We start from the raw sequence: 15750 nt of genomic DNA on the forward strand, positions 1-15750 counted from the left end.
GACGTATCCCTGTTTTGAAAGGCTTCATTAGCAAATTCAGAGATTGAAGTAGGCAGCCAGATTTAACAGACCGAAATTGGATAATTTGAACAAAGCTTTGTATAAATCAGCATCTGCTGTGATACAAAAATAACTATGATGTTATTTTACAGGCTGGTGTAAGGAAGTGCATTGATGTTGCCAAATTGCTTTTGATTTCGTGCAGTTTGTTCATTACATACAATGTTATGGGCTAAATTCATGTAGAGGCAGAGTACTGAATAGCACATCATTGGGATCATATGTATATCTACACACATATATAAATGCAAATACTCATGAAAGAAATACTGTATACATATACATATACACTGCATATTTTAAAGTCATCGATGTTACTATCACTCTTATCATAAAGGAGTTTATTTTGCTGAGCTTTTAACACATTTACTTATATTGCAGATAAGTGTATTATTTTATTCTCTATATTTGTCATAGTCTTGAATTCTCAACTATGAAACAAAGTCATCATTAAAATGAACTATTAATATACTTAATACTGCGGGAAGATAAATTTCATCTGCAGTTACAATTTCAATGCACTTAATTACAATGTCCTAAAAACTGTTTATTAAGATATTATATAGCCGCGTTTCTCAACCTTTTCCTCGCGACGCCCCCCAGACAAAAAAGGTACATCCGCGCGCCCCCTTAGCCACCTACCACCATGAGGACTTCAAACGCGTATCCGGACACATGTCGAAAAAACCACGTTTGCTGGCAAAATTAGTAATATAAGTGAATGCTTGATCTTAGTATAATTTAATTTTACAATGGAAACTAATGTCACCAATACTGATATGAGATATGAGAAACTTTTTTAAAAAAAAAAAAGACCGCATTGTGGGGGCATGCCCCACAGGTTGAGAACCGCGGTTATATAAGGAAGGCAGTACAGTGTTGCAACCTGAAGCAAAAGGATATATGCATAGGTACAAAATTTAAAATTATAGGTATACTCTGATGCAGAGGCATAAGCGATAGTACTACACTCTTTAAAGGTTATGTAAGACAAAGGTGTTTGCTCAACTTGCACTTAAAAAGAACAGATTTTCTAAGCACGAAAGCTCCAGAGAAATTCTTAATATATATATAATAAAGAATAGTATAACACCATCATCACGTTGTAAATTCGTGTAATATTCCTTTAATAGACGCATTCATTTATTATATATCTTTTGCATAGGTGCAGAAAATATCTTTATTTTCAGTTCATGTGACATCCCTATAACATTTACATAAAAGCATTAAGTACATTTCATTGAAAGTTGCTTTGTTAGAGAAATAATTGGCTTTGAATGTCTAGGTCGGCAAAGAAGAGAAAAAAACGTAGTTCACACTCCACTAGCTAAAATTCAGTCAATGAGAAATTTTCGGTCCATGTTAGCTTCGAGTTCTCTTTTCCAAGCATTTAGCCTAGTTGACCGCTCCAATGAGGTAGAGATAGAGGTAGAGGCATGTGCCCTCCAAATGAACTGATAAATGGGACTTGGGTTGATAAGGAGGTCAATACAAAGCACTGTAGGCAAGAGATAGAATGTTCGATCTTTTTGTTAATGGCTGCCTGGCCTGATCTGTGATGTGACTGGCTCATTGCTGCTAGGGCGAGGAGCAAACAGAGAATGAAGTGTTGCCTGGTACATTTGCTTCGGGACAATGCCAGACTTCTCCGACAGTCAGTCCGCCCCTCTATTCTATTCGTTTTCTTTCCTTAGTTTGATCAGCAAGACTTTTCATGTGCCACGTGCTTTATAATATATGTGACAGAGGAGATGGGGACTACTTGCCCAGTCTCACCACAATACTAAACACGTCATTACTATCATGTCGCTGCTTTTGCTCTCATTGCCGGTTGATGGTTCCGGCCAAGGCAAAATGCTTATAAGAGAAATCCTTCAACTGCTCGGTGTGGTAATGATCCCACCTCTACAACTCTCTCTCAGAATGGCCCTTGTTCCTTCTCGCTTTGCCCTAATTTATCCTACCCAAATATTCTTAAATGTACCTTCTTGCCACGGGGTCCTCTCTCTAAGAAAACCAGGGGATTGTACCTCTTCTCCCTAAATCTCAAGAGAGAGCACGAGGTGGTCGGACATCGGACACCTTCCCCAGTCTGCCACCCCCAGTCGGTACCTGTGTGCCAGCCTGTGTACGTGTGTGACACTAGCTAACCTCTACCACATATACTGGTCCTACTCCTATCTGCTTTTCCTTGGACCTACATACCTACGCCCGCATTGGGTCCCTTGCCTCCCTACATAGCACAGCATCCAGCCCGCGCACGTCCTCCTCAGCTTAAACTAAGGTTGCGTGCTATTCAAACCACCTCTTGAACTTTATCGTTGAATGTTAAACTAGTATTTGCTGAAGAAAAGAAAAAAGGAATTAAATATTTACAATTAAGACTTGAGCTAGCAAGTGAGAAAGTGGGAATTGTAACTTTTAAAGGTTTGTATGTAGAAGACTACAAAGAGTTATTCGCTTATTTGGGAATCTTGCAATAATTAAACCCAGTCATTTAAAAATAGATTTTTAGTCATTTTAGCACTTAAATAATTTCTTTTTGCAGCAAATGTTACATGCTGATGGTAAACATGTTAACCCAAAATGAGACATATTTTTATATCTCATTAGTTGGTCGTTATTAAAGTTTAAAAAGTGAACTGCTTCAATGGTTCTCTCTCCCTCTCCTGTTGTTCTCCGAACAAGCTCGCCATTTCTACCCTGCTCCACAACATCCTTTCTGTGATGCTCAAGGCGTACCACGATTCTGACATCAGAAAGGACTGCAGGCTCGCTGGTTTTGGCTGACTCTCTGGTGGCAGGCTCCTCAGTGAAAACGGCGGCTCCAGTCGCGTACTTTACAATATGTGATTACCTGTGCTACGAACCATCATTTCTTTCTTGTGGGCTTAATCCCCTTGACGGCCTTCATCTCATCTCCAAGCCCCACCACGACCGATCCGTCCTAGGCGAGGGCACGAGAGCCCTAGTGTTGAGACTGTCCTCCACACGGCTGGTTCTATACAGCAAGAGAGAGCCTTGGCCGGTGCCCTTATCGAGGAAAGTCATAGCCCCAGATGCCGTGGCATCATCCTGCTTTTCTGTAAGGGTGTGCTCCCTTAATCTTTATCTCTCCAGAGATTGCCCACAAGGTAGTGGAGCCAGGGAACCTGGAAGCGGATACGTGACAATACCCAGTATCGAGGGCAATGGCTTAGCCGGTACTTTTTTTTTGTTGGAAGCATTCGCCCCGATGCCATGTCAACACCTATTTTTCTGTCGGGGTTTCCTCCCTTAGCATATGCCGCATGACAGTACTCACAAGGCGATGGGGCCTTTTCTCTTTCTTGTCAAGGGCATAGACTTGTTGGTGAGCAATAAGCCTGAGATATGCCCTGTATATCCCATTCAGGGAGTAGCTGATCTCAAGGTGAGGATTTCTCAAGCCTGGTATTGCTCGGTTCGTGTGGCACTACAGAAGATGGCTAGGCTATGGGTATCAGACCTTTAAATCAAAAGCAAAGGCATCGCAAACCTGGGGGGTGGGTGGTGGTGGTGCATGCCAGTCTTAGTTAGATTAGCGATTCTTCTTCTTCTTCTCTTCTTCGTTTCTATTCTCCCCCAGTGGAGCATAGGGCAGCAACCACACACCGCCATCGGACCCGGTCCTGGGCGTCCCTTTCTAGTTGGGACCATGTCATGCCAGCTGTCTCTGCCTCTCTGTGGACTGATCGTCTCCACGTCTGTCTGGGTCTCCCAACCCTGTGGGTTCCAGCCCAGAGCTTGTCGCGTTATATTGTCGGCTGGCTTTCGTAGAGTGTGGCCAATCCAGCCCCACTTTCGCTTCTTGATGTCTAGGCTGGCAGGGTTTTGGTTAACTTCATGGAGGAACATGGCGTTTAGCTACACGAGACTAAGGCTGTAAACAATCCCGTACTCGATATGTATATAGATGTCAGTCAGGTATCATCGCCAAACTAAACAGCAAGCTCACTAAAGGTATTTTAATTTTTATGAAGAAAATAAACTAGTGACATACGTGGTTCTACATGAAAAAGTTTACGTTAATACTTATCGCCATGACGCAGAGGACGGAAATCTTATGAGCCATACAACTACACTTATGTGACTGTGTTAACACTCTCTTGTAGCAAAACATTTTGTTACACAATTCTCTACCAGTAGATTAAACGCTTTGTTTTGGTTTCCCATGTCGTCCGATTTAAAAGCAGATAAGCATTCAAAAAAGTTCAGTCTTTGCCGTACCACAATGTTATGCTACCTACTTTAAGTTCACCAAAAGTCAGTGAGTAGCTAATTTAGCAGTGTCCGAGTGATTGAGGTACCTATCGCCTTCTCGAAAAAACAAACAAAAAAGCAAGCGCTTGCTGTCAACTAAAACGTCAAATAATGTTTTCATTCACTCTGAGATAAGAGATCAATCAGCAGCATTATTCTTATTACTGTTCTCAGCTCGTCTATTGGAAACATTGTGTGTGTGTGTGTGTGGAGATATTTTCTGTAAATGCAATGCAAAATACATTAATATATTCTCAAATAATTCAATGAATGAACTGCTTGCAATGATGATCATGATGATGATGTATTTCTAGAGCACTTTTTCACACGATATCGTGTTCAGAAACGATAGTTGCCAATAATTATTTTGTTAGAACAAGTTCTTCCTTTATCACGGTGACAGTTGTTTTGCTGTCAAATATGCAGAAAGTATCCAACAGCAAATGCACTTGATAACCTTTAGTCAAACATATGATCAGTGTTCAGATATCAGATATGTTCTTCACAGATATTAGATACTTTTACAATCATAAACTCGCCCGCTTTTGTTGTTGCCACTGTTTGTATCATGCAGTGTTACATTTAGTAGCAGATGAGAGTGCGCGCCGCTTATTAAATAACTTATTATTTGAAACAATATAAGGAATAACTCAGATTATTGAAATAATATGTTGAAAATGAAACAATGCACGATCAATATAAAAAAAATCAAAATCAAATAAGTAAGACAAAAGAACAGATTAGAAAGTGTCACAAACTAATAACAATACTAAAAATCCCTGAGAGGAAAGATTTTTGGAATAAAGTAAGCAAAAATGAGTTTAAGCGCACGCTTAACGCTTTAGGATACTGAAAATGGCTGCTCAGAAAAGTGAGCAGAGCGACATTGTTACCAATAGAACATTGTGAGAATGGCTTTGAGAAATGTCAGATGACGAAGGTCACCATGCTTGGCACAGCAACGAAGAAAAAAACCACGAACATATTGTAGGCCTCATTGTACGGGAAACTGGTCAGAGCCGTCAGCTGTACACCCATTTCAGGAAATATTTCCTCCTCATCTTTGACAGACTTCACACTGTTACCATAATTCAGATCCATACTCTAATTTCCACCCATGAAGATGACTTAGTGATAATCAGTGAATTCAACGATAGGTCAGGATACTTTGCAATCACTGGGAGGAAAAGTAAGCATATTAGGCGCAGGAGAAGCAAATGACAAGGTTCTAGAACTAAAACTTGAGCAATCACACTCACTTTAGCCAATCCAGCTTCACCACAATACGTTGTGGACGAGAGCTTGGAACTCTCCAGATGGTTTGTTGCATAATGAAATCGACCTCATAGTACTTCAAAGGTGTCTCAAATCCAGCTCAACAACGCCAATATTACGCAGATACTGCAAAGATTTCAAAGATCAAGCTCATGGCCTGCGATGTAGACCCTCAAATTGGAAATATCAAAGAGGTGCTGCTTTCAAAAGAAGAAGAATTGCTGGGGAGACAGTGGATAAAAGAAAAAAAATGTGGGTCACGAAATATGTTTTATGTGACCAAACGAGGACCTTGAAAAAAGAGAGAAAAACCAACCTCAAAGCAGCGCCCTGTCATAATAGATAAGGAGGCAAGGGTACTTGACACCACATGTCAGGGTAAAGTAAAAGCAGGTCGCTGAATTTGAGAAAAGGTTCTCACATTGTTTTGACGAAACTGCAGTTGACACAGAAGTTGCATTGACAACAGCCATCAGCAGCAACGCTAGAGAAAGGACCAGACCAAACGACGTGCAATGAGTAAGGTTTGCGGCAGTCGAAAGAAAAAGAGCCACCATTTTAGAATTTTTTGGATTTGGTTCTTTCCCCCTACGGGGAAGTCAGTGAACGATAAACAAGAGACACTACTTTTTTTTTTTTTGCGAATGTGCCATAATCGTGGAACTGCATGAGAACAAAGATTATTTGCTGTATCATTGTTAGATGATTTTTTTTTTTTTTACAGCGGGTAACTTAAATCTTTTCTGATTCATTTACCATGTTTACTAATTCTTCATGTTATGTCTTGGGAAAGTGCTTTATTTACTTGCTATGATGACTTATTTTTACTTATCTACTATGAATTCTCTCCCACCCACCCCAGCCCCCAACTGTCTGACCCTGTCATTACATACGTTATCTTGCTTTTCTTTCTTCTATTTCTTTCTTTTCATTAATTTTTGTTTTTGTGAGTCATATATGTTAAATTTAAACTTAATCTTAAAACTATGGACGAGTACAGCAAAACGTTTAACAGTAGTATGGCATATTGCATACAACAAAAAATCTTAGGTTTATGAAATTGTCTGGGATAAGGACTGCCCAAAAAGATGAGCTGTCTTTACAAACTACAATTAACAAAAACAAATAGGCTATTGTTGTAACTTACGAAAGGAATAGGCAAATTTAAAGCTTAAGCACAAATATCAAATTATTAAATAAAAGTTAATTAATATCTTTAAGAAAAAAAAAAAACAAACAAAAGGTGGTGAAGCTTTGAACAAATGCTGCCTACACAAAGGGGACAAATCAAGAAAATTTGATTTAAAAAAAACCCTGGAAAACTCTATACCTAAATGCAATTTATGAAATAAATTCTGTACCTGGTACATGTTAAAGAAAGCTTTGCCACTCTTCATCAAGCTCGATTAGTAATTTCAATATAGATGGTAAAGCGCCCCAATCTTTCCTCCACGTCCTTAAGGACAAAGACTAAACAAATATTTGAGACATGAGACGCTCGCATACACGCACACACCCACGCAAATCCCATGCCATCTGCCCAACTTTTCGTTTTCTCATTACCTATCCATCTGATTGATTTTTTGTAAAAAGCAGGTTTGTGACACGGAGTGGGGAGGGTGGTGTTTTACGCCAAACCAGCAACTAAGACTATATCCCGGCAAAGCATCAGTCCAGATTCCACCTGCAGAGAAGGTTTGTGACACAGAAGCACAAATAACTTTCGAATCGTGACTGAGAAGTACATCAGTGGGATCTCTTCCAGCACGGCAACGACTTTGAAAAACATTTGTCAGTTTTGCATGTGGCATGTTATGCAAAAATTCAACATCGAAATACTACACAAGAGCTCAAAGAGTGCACTGCTACTTAAAATAATTGATCAGCTAGGAGACACGTTGCAGACAACAAAAGAGCGTCCATCAAGGGTGCCCCAGTCGCTTGTTCTGTACTATTCAACCTTGCATGATCGTAACGACTCCTTTTCCATTGGTTGGAGGCTAATTCTCTAGCAGACACTTACCTGATGATACACAGCAACAGTAAACTTCAAGACACTGCTAACATACTTACCTTGGAATGAAGGTCGAAGGTGATAAGAGCAAATAGTTAACACCAACAGCGACGTCAAAGTGGAAATCCACATTATCAACAGAAAATGGCTACAAGAGATAAACAGTTTCAAGTACCTATGAACCATCTTGAGCAAAATGGCAGTTGCACGTTAGAAATCCAGTACTACCAGGTTTGCTATTAAGTATCTTTTTTTCTTTTCGCGTGGCAGTCAGACTTCAAGTTTTGGGGATCATCAAATGGGCTGTTTAACGCTTAAGTAATGACTGTGCAAGTCTTACAAATGTTCTAAGTGCGAACTCGTTGCTTCCTGATATGGAAAAAAAAATAATTTCAAGCATTCGAGACCAAGTGTTTACGAAATCTGCTCCCGGTTTTCTACCTGGATCACAAGACTTACGACTATGTACTAGGTATGTTGCACGTTGCAATAAGTCTCCTCCTGGCAACAGTCAAACGACGCAAACGTGTGTGGGTTTGCCGTCTAACCCGGCATAACAGTCTAAGTAAAGAACATCTAAAATGTCACATATAATGACTTCCAATTGATCAGCAGTGGATAAATGCAATAAGCAAAGAATGGTTGCATAAAAAGTTTCCTCTAAAGTAGGACGATGATGTGACAAAGCTGACCTTTCAAGGCAACTTTAACACGGTAGGTCGGACGAAAGAGTTTGTGAAGTAAACGGTGCAGAATAGACAATTTAAAGGTTAGAAGGCTCAATCAAAGTTAAAAAAGCTTCAAATTTTCAAAGCTGATTTCTTTTAAACGAAACTATGAATTATATCTCTATGAAAAGCAGAGATTTGGTTGGATTGACAGACACAAATAGCAATGGGAGGGTGTTTACACACTTTACGTAACAGTAAAATATGTCATGTGAGTTTTTGGAAGCAGAGATGTGTTTTATTATTTTTAAAGTCTTTTAGGTTTCATTCCCCACTAATGGCCATGATTATGAATTATTTTTTCACAAAAATTCAGTGTTGCTGGTGTTATTTCATAAATGAAAATGCAAAGTTTCTATTTCTGATAAAAAGCACCAAGAATCATTACTGAGGATAAAACTATTCTTTAAATGAAACCAAAAGCATTATAAGGTTTTTATGCAGTTCTTCGTTTTTTTAAGTTTTAATTAGTTTTTAAGTTTTGCAATTCATTTTTTGCATTTAAAAGCCATGTGCACTTTGTGTACTCGGTATAAAAAAATAATATTTAAAATTAAGTTTTATGTTAATTGATGTTGGCAAACATAAATCAACGTTAGTATACACAGTGAGACTATGCAAGGTAAACACTTTTATGCTAGCTGTAACTTTTATATGCTACAAGGTTGGCAGACATCTTAGATGATTACCATGCCAACTAAAAACTGCTAAATTTTAAGTGGAATCAGAACAGTCATATACGGCCAACCATATTTTAACTTACTCTGCGGTGTTTTCTTATAATAAGTCGGATGTGTACGTCTTTGATAACTGTAAAAAGCCAATTAAAAGTGTATATGATAATGAAACAAATAAGGATATACTGAAGTAAAATTTCTATTGGCTTAGTATTTTCAAAATGAGACATTAAAATGCTTGTTTCATTTTAGCCCGTTCAGATAATCTTTAAACATCCCCCTAACCCTAATCCTTCTTGTGTGTTAATATTGTCTAAATCTTGGCAATATCAACGATTCGGAATTTACCCCTTCTGTTTTCTTTCTGGGATGGTTTTATTTATAAAAATCTTTTATTACTTTCGTCACGCGACGAGTTGGAGCAACAACAAAAAAGAGACAGAAAATTTGTCATTTTCTGTGTAACTGATTCTGTTTGCATTTTTGTTCTCTTGTGTTTTGTAGGAAAGAATATAGGGCAAGAGAATAGAGAGTTCTTGGAAGGGCCTGGCCCGTCTCACGTGTGTGACAAGCTCTTGCTCTATGACACTGGCCGTGGAACCAGTGTGGAGACAGAGAGCGGAGGATCCTCCGAGCCGCAGGTTAAAGACTCTGGCATAGACACCGGCCTGTCTAGTAGTAGCCAAACCCTCTACGAAGAGATTGCAAAACAAAAGGTATTCGTTGCTCACTTCAAACTTAAACCGGTCAAAGTATTATATTTAAATAAATAGGCTAAAATGAGCAACAGCCGAAATATTCTTTTTATAGGCTAGACAGGAAAAAAGTGTTGCTTTCTGAGAAAAAAATTGCTTTTTTTTAAACATTAACTGACCTATAGACAAAATACAATACAAAGCAGTATATAAAGAAAGTAATAATTTATTCCTCCACATGATCAAACACGTAGTTCAAGTAGCTAAAATATCACGTCAGTTTATTCGTTTCATTCATTTATTCTTTCTTTCTCTCTTTGTGTTCTTTAAAACTGCCTTAGTAATTTAAATTGTCAATCACTGTGACAATAAGTGTTGTGAATGGAGTTGCCGAGAGCCGTTATAAAACAAACTATGTCTAAAAAAATCTAAATGTCAGCCAAGACTTGTAACAAATTTATGATTGTTATGTTTTGCTAATTCTGCACTGATCAATGCTTACTTGAATATCTTAATCAAGTGCCCAGAAAATGACCAGGTCTTAAAAATATGTTACTGTTTTTTTCTTAAACATTATTACAACGTATATATATATAACTTATTTGAGTTATTATGACATTTAAATCGAAACTGTTGAAACAAAAATGTAAGTAAAAATTAAATAACGGGATAAAAATTCAAATTAAGGGCTTCAAGCATTTTAAGATTTTTTTCATTGAAGACTATATTGTAAAGGATAATGGCATTTCATACAATTGTTATATTATGTTACAAATCGTTATATATAATGCTTATCTCATTTGAAAAATAAGGCGAAAAATGAGAAGTTGAAACAGAAAGTGAATGCAAAACTTTAAAGACTGAGATAAAGAGGGGCTGGTTAGTTTAAATAGTATTTGTAAAAGATATGTATTAGACCTAACTTGAATAGCCGGACTCTAACCATAGCTTGACTAGCTCGACTAGCTCGACTTTGATTTATGAAGTATCAGGTGAATGGAATTTAAAATACCGATAAGGAAAAGAAAGACCTGTGACGTCCAGTCGTCTGATAATTAGTACAGAAATCTAAAAAATATAAGCAAAGTGATAACCACCTTTGCTATTGTAGTATACCTATTAAATACTTTTGGGAGCAGTTTGAAGAGGAGCCAACAATATTTTTTCTTCTCGTCCTTGTGCTGCTAGAAAGCAGTTCTTAAAGTATCACATTGTCATAGTGCAGTTAGAAATGGCGGTGTCCATGACTGCTTGATGACTGTAGTGCAGCATAACTCCTTTAATCTTGCCTGCTATAAAAACTAGTTTAATTAAGCAATTAGCTTTCAACTATACTTTTAACGTCAGCTGCTTCTCACCTCTCCAGTGTGCTACTAACAAAAAGTTAATTTGAAATTTTAGTGTACGAATATAAATTAAAATACGTAGTAAAGTAAAGCACTGTGGAATGAAATGGAAACTTTTAAGTGTACTTGAATGTCTGTATTTGTTTTACTTATTTGTTTTGACGGTGGCTCACAATGTTTTAAAAACGCATGAAAAATATAAGAAAATAAGCTGAAAATGCAACTGTACTGCTGAATCAAATCTTCAACCACACAAAGGGTGTATTAACCACATGCAAGCTGTGAGTAGTGTGAACACTGTTCCCAGTTGTTGCTAAGTAGCAAAGGGTATTTAAATTAGGTGAAAATGGGATTGAAACAAGCATCAACCCAGGAAGACTTTGATAGCTGCATGTTGTGACTATAAAACTGATATCTGGCAGAGATGTGTTCCGACGGCTGGGACCGAGTCGTTATGTCAATCAGTGGTTGTTCAAAAGCAACAGCAAAGCTGGGCGGTCCCAAATGACTGTACACCACGATGACCAGTTCATAAGGCAGACAGATGTGCTTAAAAGAACAATAACTACAAAACTTTCTCCTGCACACTGAGAATTAACATGAAAAGGGCAACACATATCAATGTCAACCAACAGACCATCCACAACCGCCTGCAATTGTATGATCTATGCAGCTTGGTTGGTCCGTGTTCCACTGACACAGGAACTCCACCAGGCTCTTGTGCAGTGGTGCTAAACAAGGTAAAAGTGGGCCAAGGTGCTCTTTACTAAGGAATCCAGGTTCATTCTGGTTCACAGTGACGGCAAAAACGAGTCTGGCAGCGCCCAAGGAAATCATTTGTCGATCTCTGCAGTAGAAAGCACATCTACCATGGCGGCATTTGTCAAAACAAACAATAAGAAGAAACTTGTTTTGCCAAGATATGTAGCAGAATATTGTCCTTATTGGTCAGATCAAAAGCGTATTTTAAACTAAGAATCTCTGAGAACTTAGAACCTAGACAGGCAATCGTCTAATGCCTTTTGAGAACAGATGCCAGAAGACGCTGAGAGACCGTCGTTGCACGCACGTAACACTGATAGGTACAATCATTCATTCCATTGACATTCCTCTGGCTATTAACTGATGAATCAAAAGTGATTACAGTTAGAAGAGGGAAAACATTCGACTGCCGAGAAATATATGTCACATTGCTCAGATGACGACCAGAAGATTAGGTTTAGTCTCAATGTTTTCATCGGAGCGTTGGTTTGGTTTGTTTGGAACATCTTTGATGAACGCATCATCGCATCATTGTTAGTATGATTTAGTGAGCAAGCAACGCGAGTGTATGACTTTTATAAATATATGCAAAGAATATGTTTAACATTTGGACTAAACAGTCATTTGTTTTGGTTCCAAATCAATTGCATTTGTTCTGGGACATACTTTCTACATGTTTGACAGCTGGATAGAATGTCACTGGGTTAACGAAATCGTCCCGCGTTCTAACAAAATTGTTTTGTTTATTTACAGAGCATTGTTGTTTTTGATCCTGCTGTATAAAGAAAATATATGCTCATCTAACTTATTATTATTATTCTCACTTCCACCCCAGTTCCAGAAGCATAAAATTAATTTATTACCTCACCTTCGTAGAGATTTCAGAAAATAGTTTGCTACAGCGAGTAATCTTTCTCCCAGTAAGAACTAGTTGATTTTTATTCCAGAGAAAAGACAAGTATCACTATAAATAACTGGTCTCTAAGTGTGCATATTGTGCTTTTGAAACTTCTGGTAGACACGATTTTGAGACCACAGCACGAATCTGAGTTTTTAATTGAAATGCAGCAATGTTTAGCTCTGTGTGTGTCTTCACGAGGTTAGCATTACGTGTTAAGGGTTAGCGTAGTATAGTGGTGAGGCTGATGACGAATCAGTGGTTAAAGAAGCACAGGATGTTAACCTAACTGACAGGGGAGCTAAAAATGAATCGAGGACCTCTCTTCTTTTCTTACCCATACAAATCGAACGAGAGAAAATCCATTGACCTCTTTTTATCTCGTGTTCATACTGCACTCTACTGTACTAGCTCTTTGTACTATAAAAAATACATTTCAATTTTCTTATGTGTATCTTGTATTAGCCATTTTATCGAATATTTTTAATTAGTAAAACACTTTTAGGCTCTTCTGATCCAAGTTTGCTGGGCCAAGGTTTGGTTTTTGTTTGGGTATTTTGACAAGATCAGTCAGTGATTCTGAGCACGTCTGGAACTATGGTACTATGTTCTTTCTGGCGAGCTTTACTTGTGGCAGAAAAATGGTCATGTTGTGACAGATTAAGAATACCTTAAATAAGGTTTAACATGCATCGAGAAAAATATTTTTGTATATTCTACACAACTTTATACAAACTTTTTCATGGTAACAAAATTTTTAGCTATTTTAGGTTCAACAAGGTAAAGTACAAATTATTAATTAAGTCCTAGATATGAAAATTTGAATCGCTTTCAGATTTTTTCACACTGCATGTAAATGTGTTGAAAGAGATATCAAACGTATTAGTAGAGGTGTATAAATCTGAGATAAAGCGTTATGACAGCGTTCCTTGTTTTTTATTATTGCTTCTCATATTGTATTTATTAGGGTGATAATTTATATAGTACAAGACTCGATATTATTTTTCTTTTTGATGACTTCTTTTATTTTCTTCTAACATATGTCACGAAATTTGTAGCATCCGGTGACCTGGCAGCCTTCTGCAGACGGCAATAAATGGATAGGCCACATGATCTTAAAAAAGACAGTTCTAGAAGGAGGGGGACAAAAGACAGATTCGTCAGCTATTTTAGGTAAGTACTTCTGTGTGTTCATAGACATTATAATTATAGACATTAAAACATCGTTTATGTAATCATCACTGAGGTTGCAAGAGGCTTGCTCAACAACAGGCAACTTTTGTAAAGGGCTGACCCTCGTGTTACCACGTGACTCCGTTGGACGGAACAAGAGGAGGGTTACTAGCGGTTAATTCTTCCTTCACGAGGGATCAGACTGTTTCTAAGTGACTGGCTTGCGATAGGTACATGTTTCGTCGCAGGTATGTATCACTCTCTCTTGACAAGCAAAGTTTATGAACTCTGGCCCACTGTGTCAATGGGCAATAAGCAAAAACAACGGCATTTACGGTGGAAGCGATAATGAACGCAGAACTCACCTAATAAAACGTTCGAAAAAGTCATCATTACTGTTGTGTGAAAATTATCGACGGTTAAAAAATAGTTTCTCAACATCTCTTTCCATTGAATACAGAACAGAATAAAAACATGTTATGGTTTTTAACTTTGCTAAAGTAAACTCTTGTCGTCTGTGCTGCTAATATCGACAAGGTTTTAGATACTAAACAAAGTATTAGGGGAAAGTGAGTCTGAAACTCTACAAATTCGAGAAGGCTTAGGCCTCTGTCGTTTTTAAAACAAATTTTCTGACTGTCCCTGCTCACTGTTAGCGTCTTGGTCGATCTTTGCGTTGTAATCACTGAGTACCATGAGATGTCATTCTTTAAAATTGTCTTTATGATATTCTCCAGATGATCATAGAACTTTTCCGTTTTGTGGTCTTCATGCGTAAAAGTCGGAGTGTAAACTTGGAAATGGTAGCAATGTGAGTCCTGGTAATGTAACTGTAAGATACCCAGAACACTGCGATCGACAAGAACATCTTAGTGTTCTTAACTGTAAAGTCTATAAGGCAGATTCTAAATTTCGTTTTTCTTCACTGCATTCTGGTTCGAAATTTTAATGCACGATTCCCAAATCTTTGGTGCCAGCCTTTTGGTGACCACCGTCACGTGTCAGACATGTTTCTGTGCCTGCCTTTCTCTCAGCGCTTGGGACGCGAAGGTAATAGCAAGGCCGGTTATAGTAGACGACGTCTGACGTCATATTCCAAGCTATTTTTATCCGGTTCACGGGGGTGGGGGGGAAGGTCTAGGCCTTTTTTGATGACTGTAGCAACGCCTGACGTCATGCCCATGCTACGTCACTCGTCGTCTGCTTGAGTGCTGAGTCTGCTGCTTGTTGTAGCAATAGGGGTTCACTGTTCATTGCCCCTTCCAACGCTGTCAGCAGTTTTGGCACGAAAGGCCTTCACGCGCTGTAGCGTCACGTGGGAGTTGTTGGCGCTGGCCAGTGGTTCCAGCCTCTGGGAGACAATGTACGTAGCGAAACCCAGAGCATCTTCCTAAGACGCCGAGGCAAGACTGTTGTTTTGAAAGCGGGGGCAAACCGCATAGGCAAGGTGCTGTGTGTCTTCACAGAAGCCAGGAGTGACCAGCAAGCTAGGGGTGGACTGGAAGGCTGATACTGTGAGTGGACACAGCAGCCAGTAATGGCTACCCTGAGCTAGTGGAAATCTAGCTTGGGAGACGGTATGCTTGCTAACTCTCGCATCGGGTTAACCTTTGGCGTCCTCGGATATTGGACGGTATAGCTGTGTTCTAGAGGTGATTAAATCGTAAGTAAACTATTCTTTTGTAGCATGAAATTGTAGGTGAAACTATTAAAGGGAAGGTCCTTCTACACTTGAGTTTGATTTAAATAATGTGTATTGGCAAGAACTGCTAAAATTGATGACAGGTTTAATAACTCCAGTTTTTACCAATGCTTGTCGGCAACCCGACTTGGTCAATGTA

At 38.6% G+C, this 15750-nt stretch overlaps 1 protein-coding gene across 4 annotated transcripts in view; it reads left to right on the forward strand.

Moving 5' to 3' along the window:
- LOC112562058 (regulating synaptic membrane exocytosis protein 1-like) overlaps positions 1-15750 on the forward strand; it is a 66711-nt gene that overhangs the window by 18327 nt on the left and 32634 nt on the right. For 3 of the 4 annotated variants that reach the window (XM_025235042.1, XM_025235045.1, XM_025235043.1), the window contains exons 5-6: positions 9540-9751; positions 13795-13909. In XM_025235042.1, coding sequence (XP_025090827.1) covers positions 9540-9751; positions 13795-13909 — 327 coding nt within the window. The remainder of the gene's footprint in view (positions 1-9539; positions 9752-13794; positions 13910-15750) is intronic. The other variant, XM_025235044.1, reaches the window with a different exon arrangement.

The sequence above is a fragment of the Pomacea canaliculata genome, linkage group LG4 (genome assembly GCF_003073045.1).
Source record: "Pomacea canaliculata isolate SZHN2017 linkage group LG4, ASM307304v1, whole genome shotgun sequence".
In the NCBI taxonomy this organism is placed as follows: domain Eukaryota; kingdom Metazoa; phylum Mollusca; class Gastropoda; order Architaenioglossa; family Ampullariidae; genus Pomacea; species Pomacea canaliculata.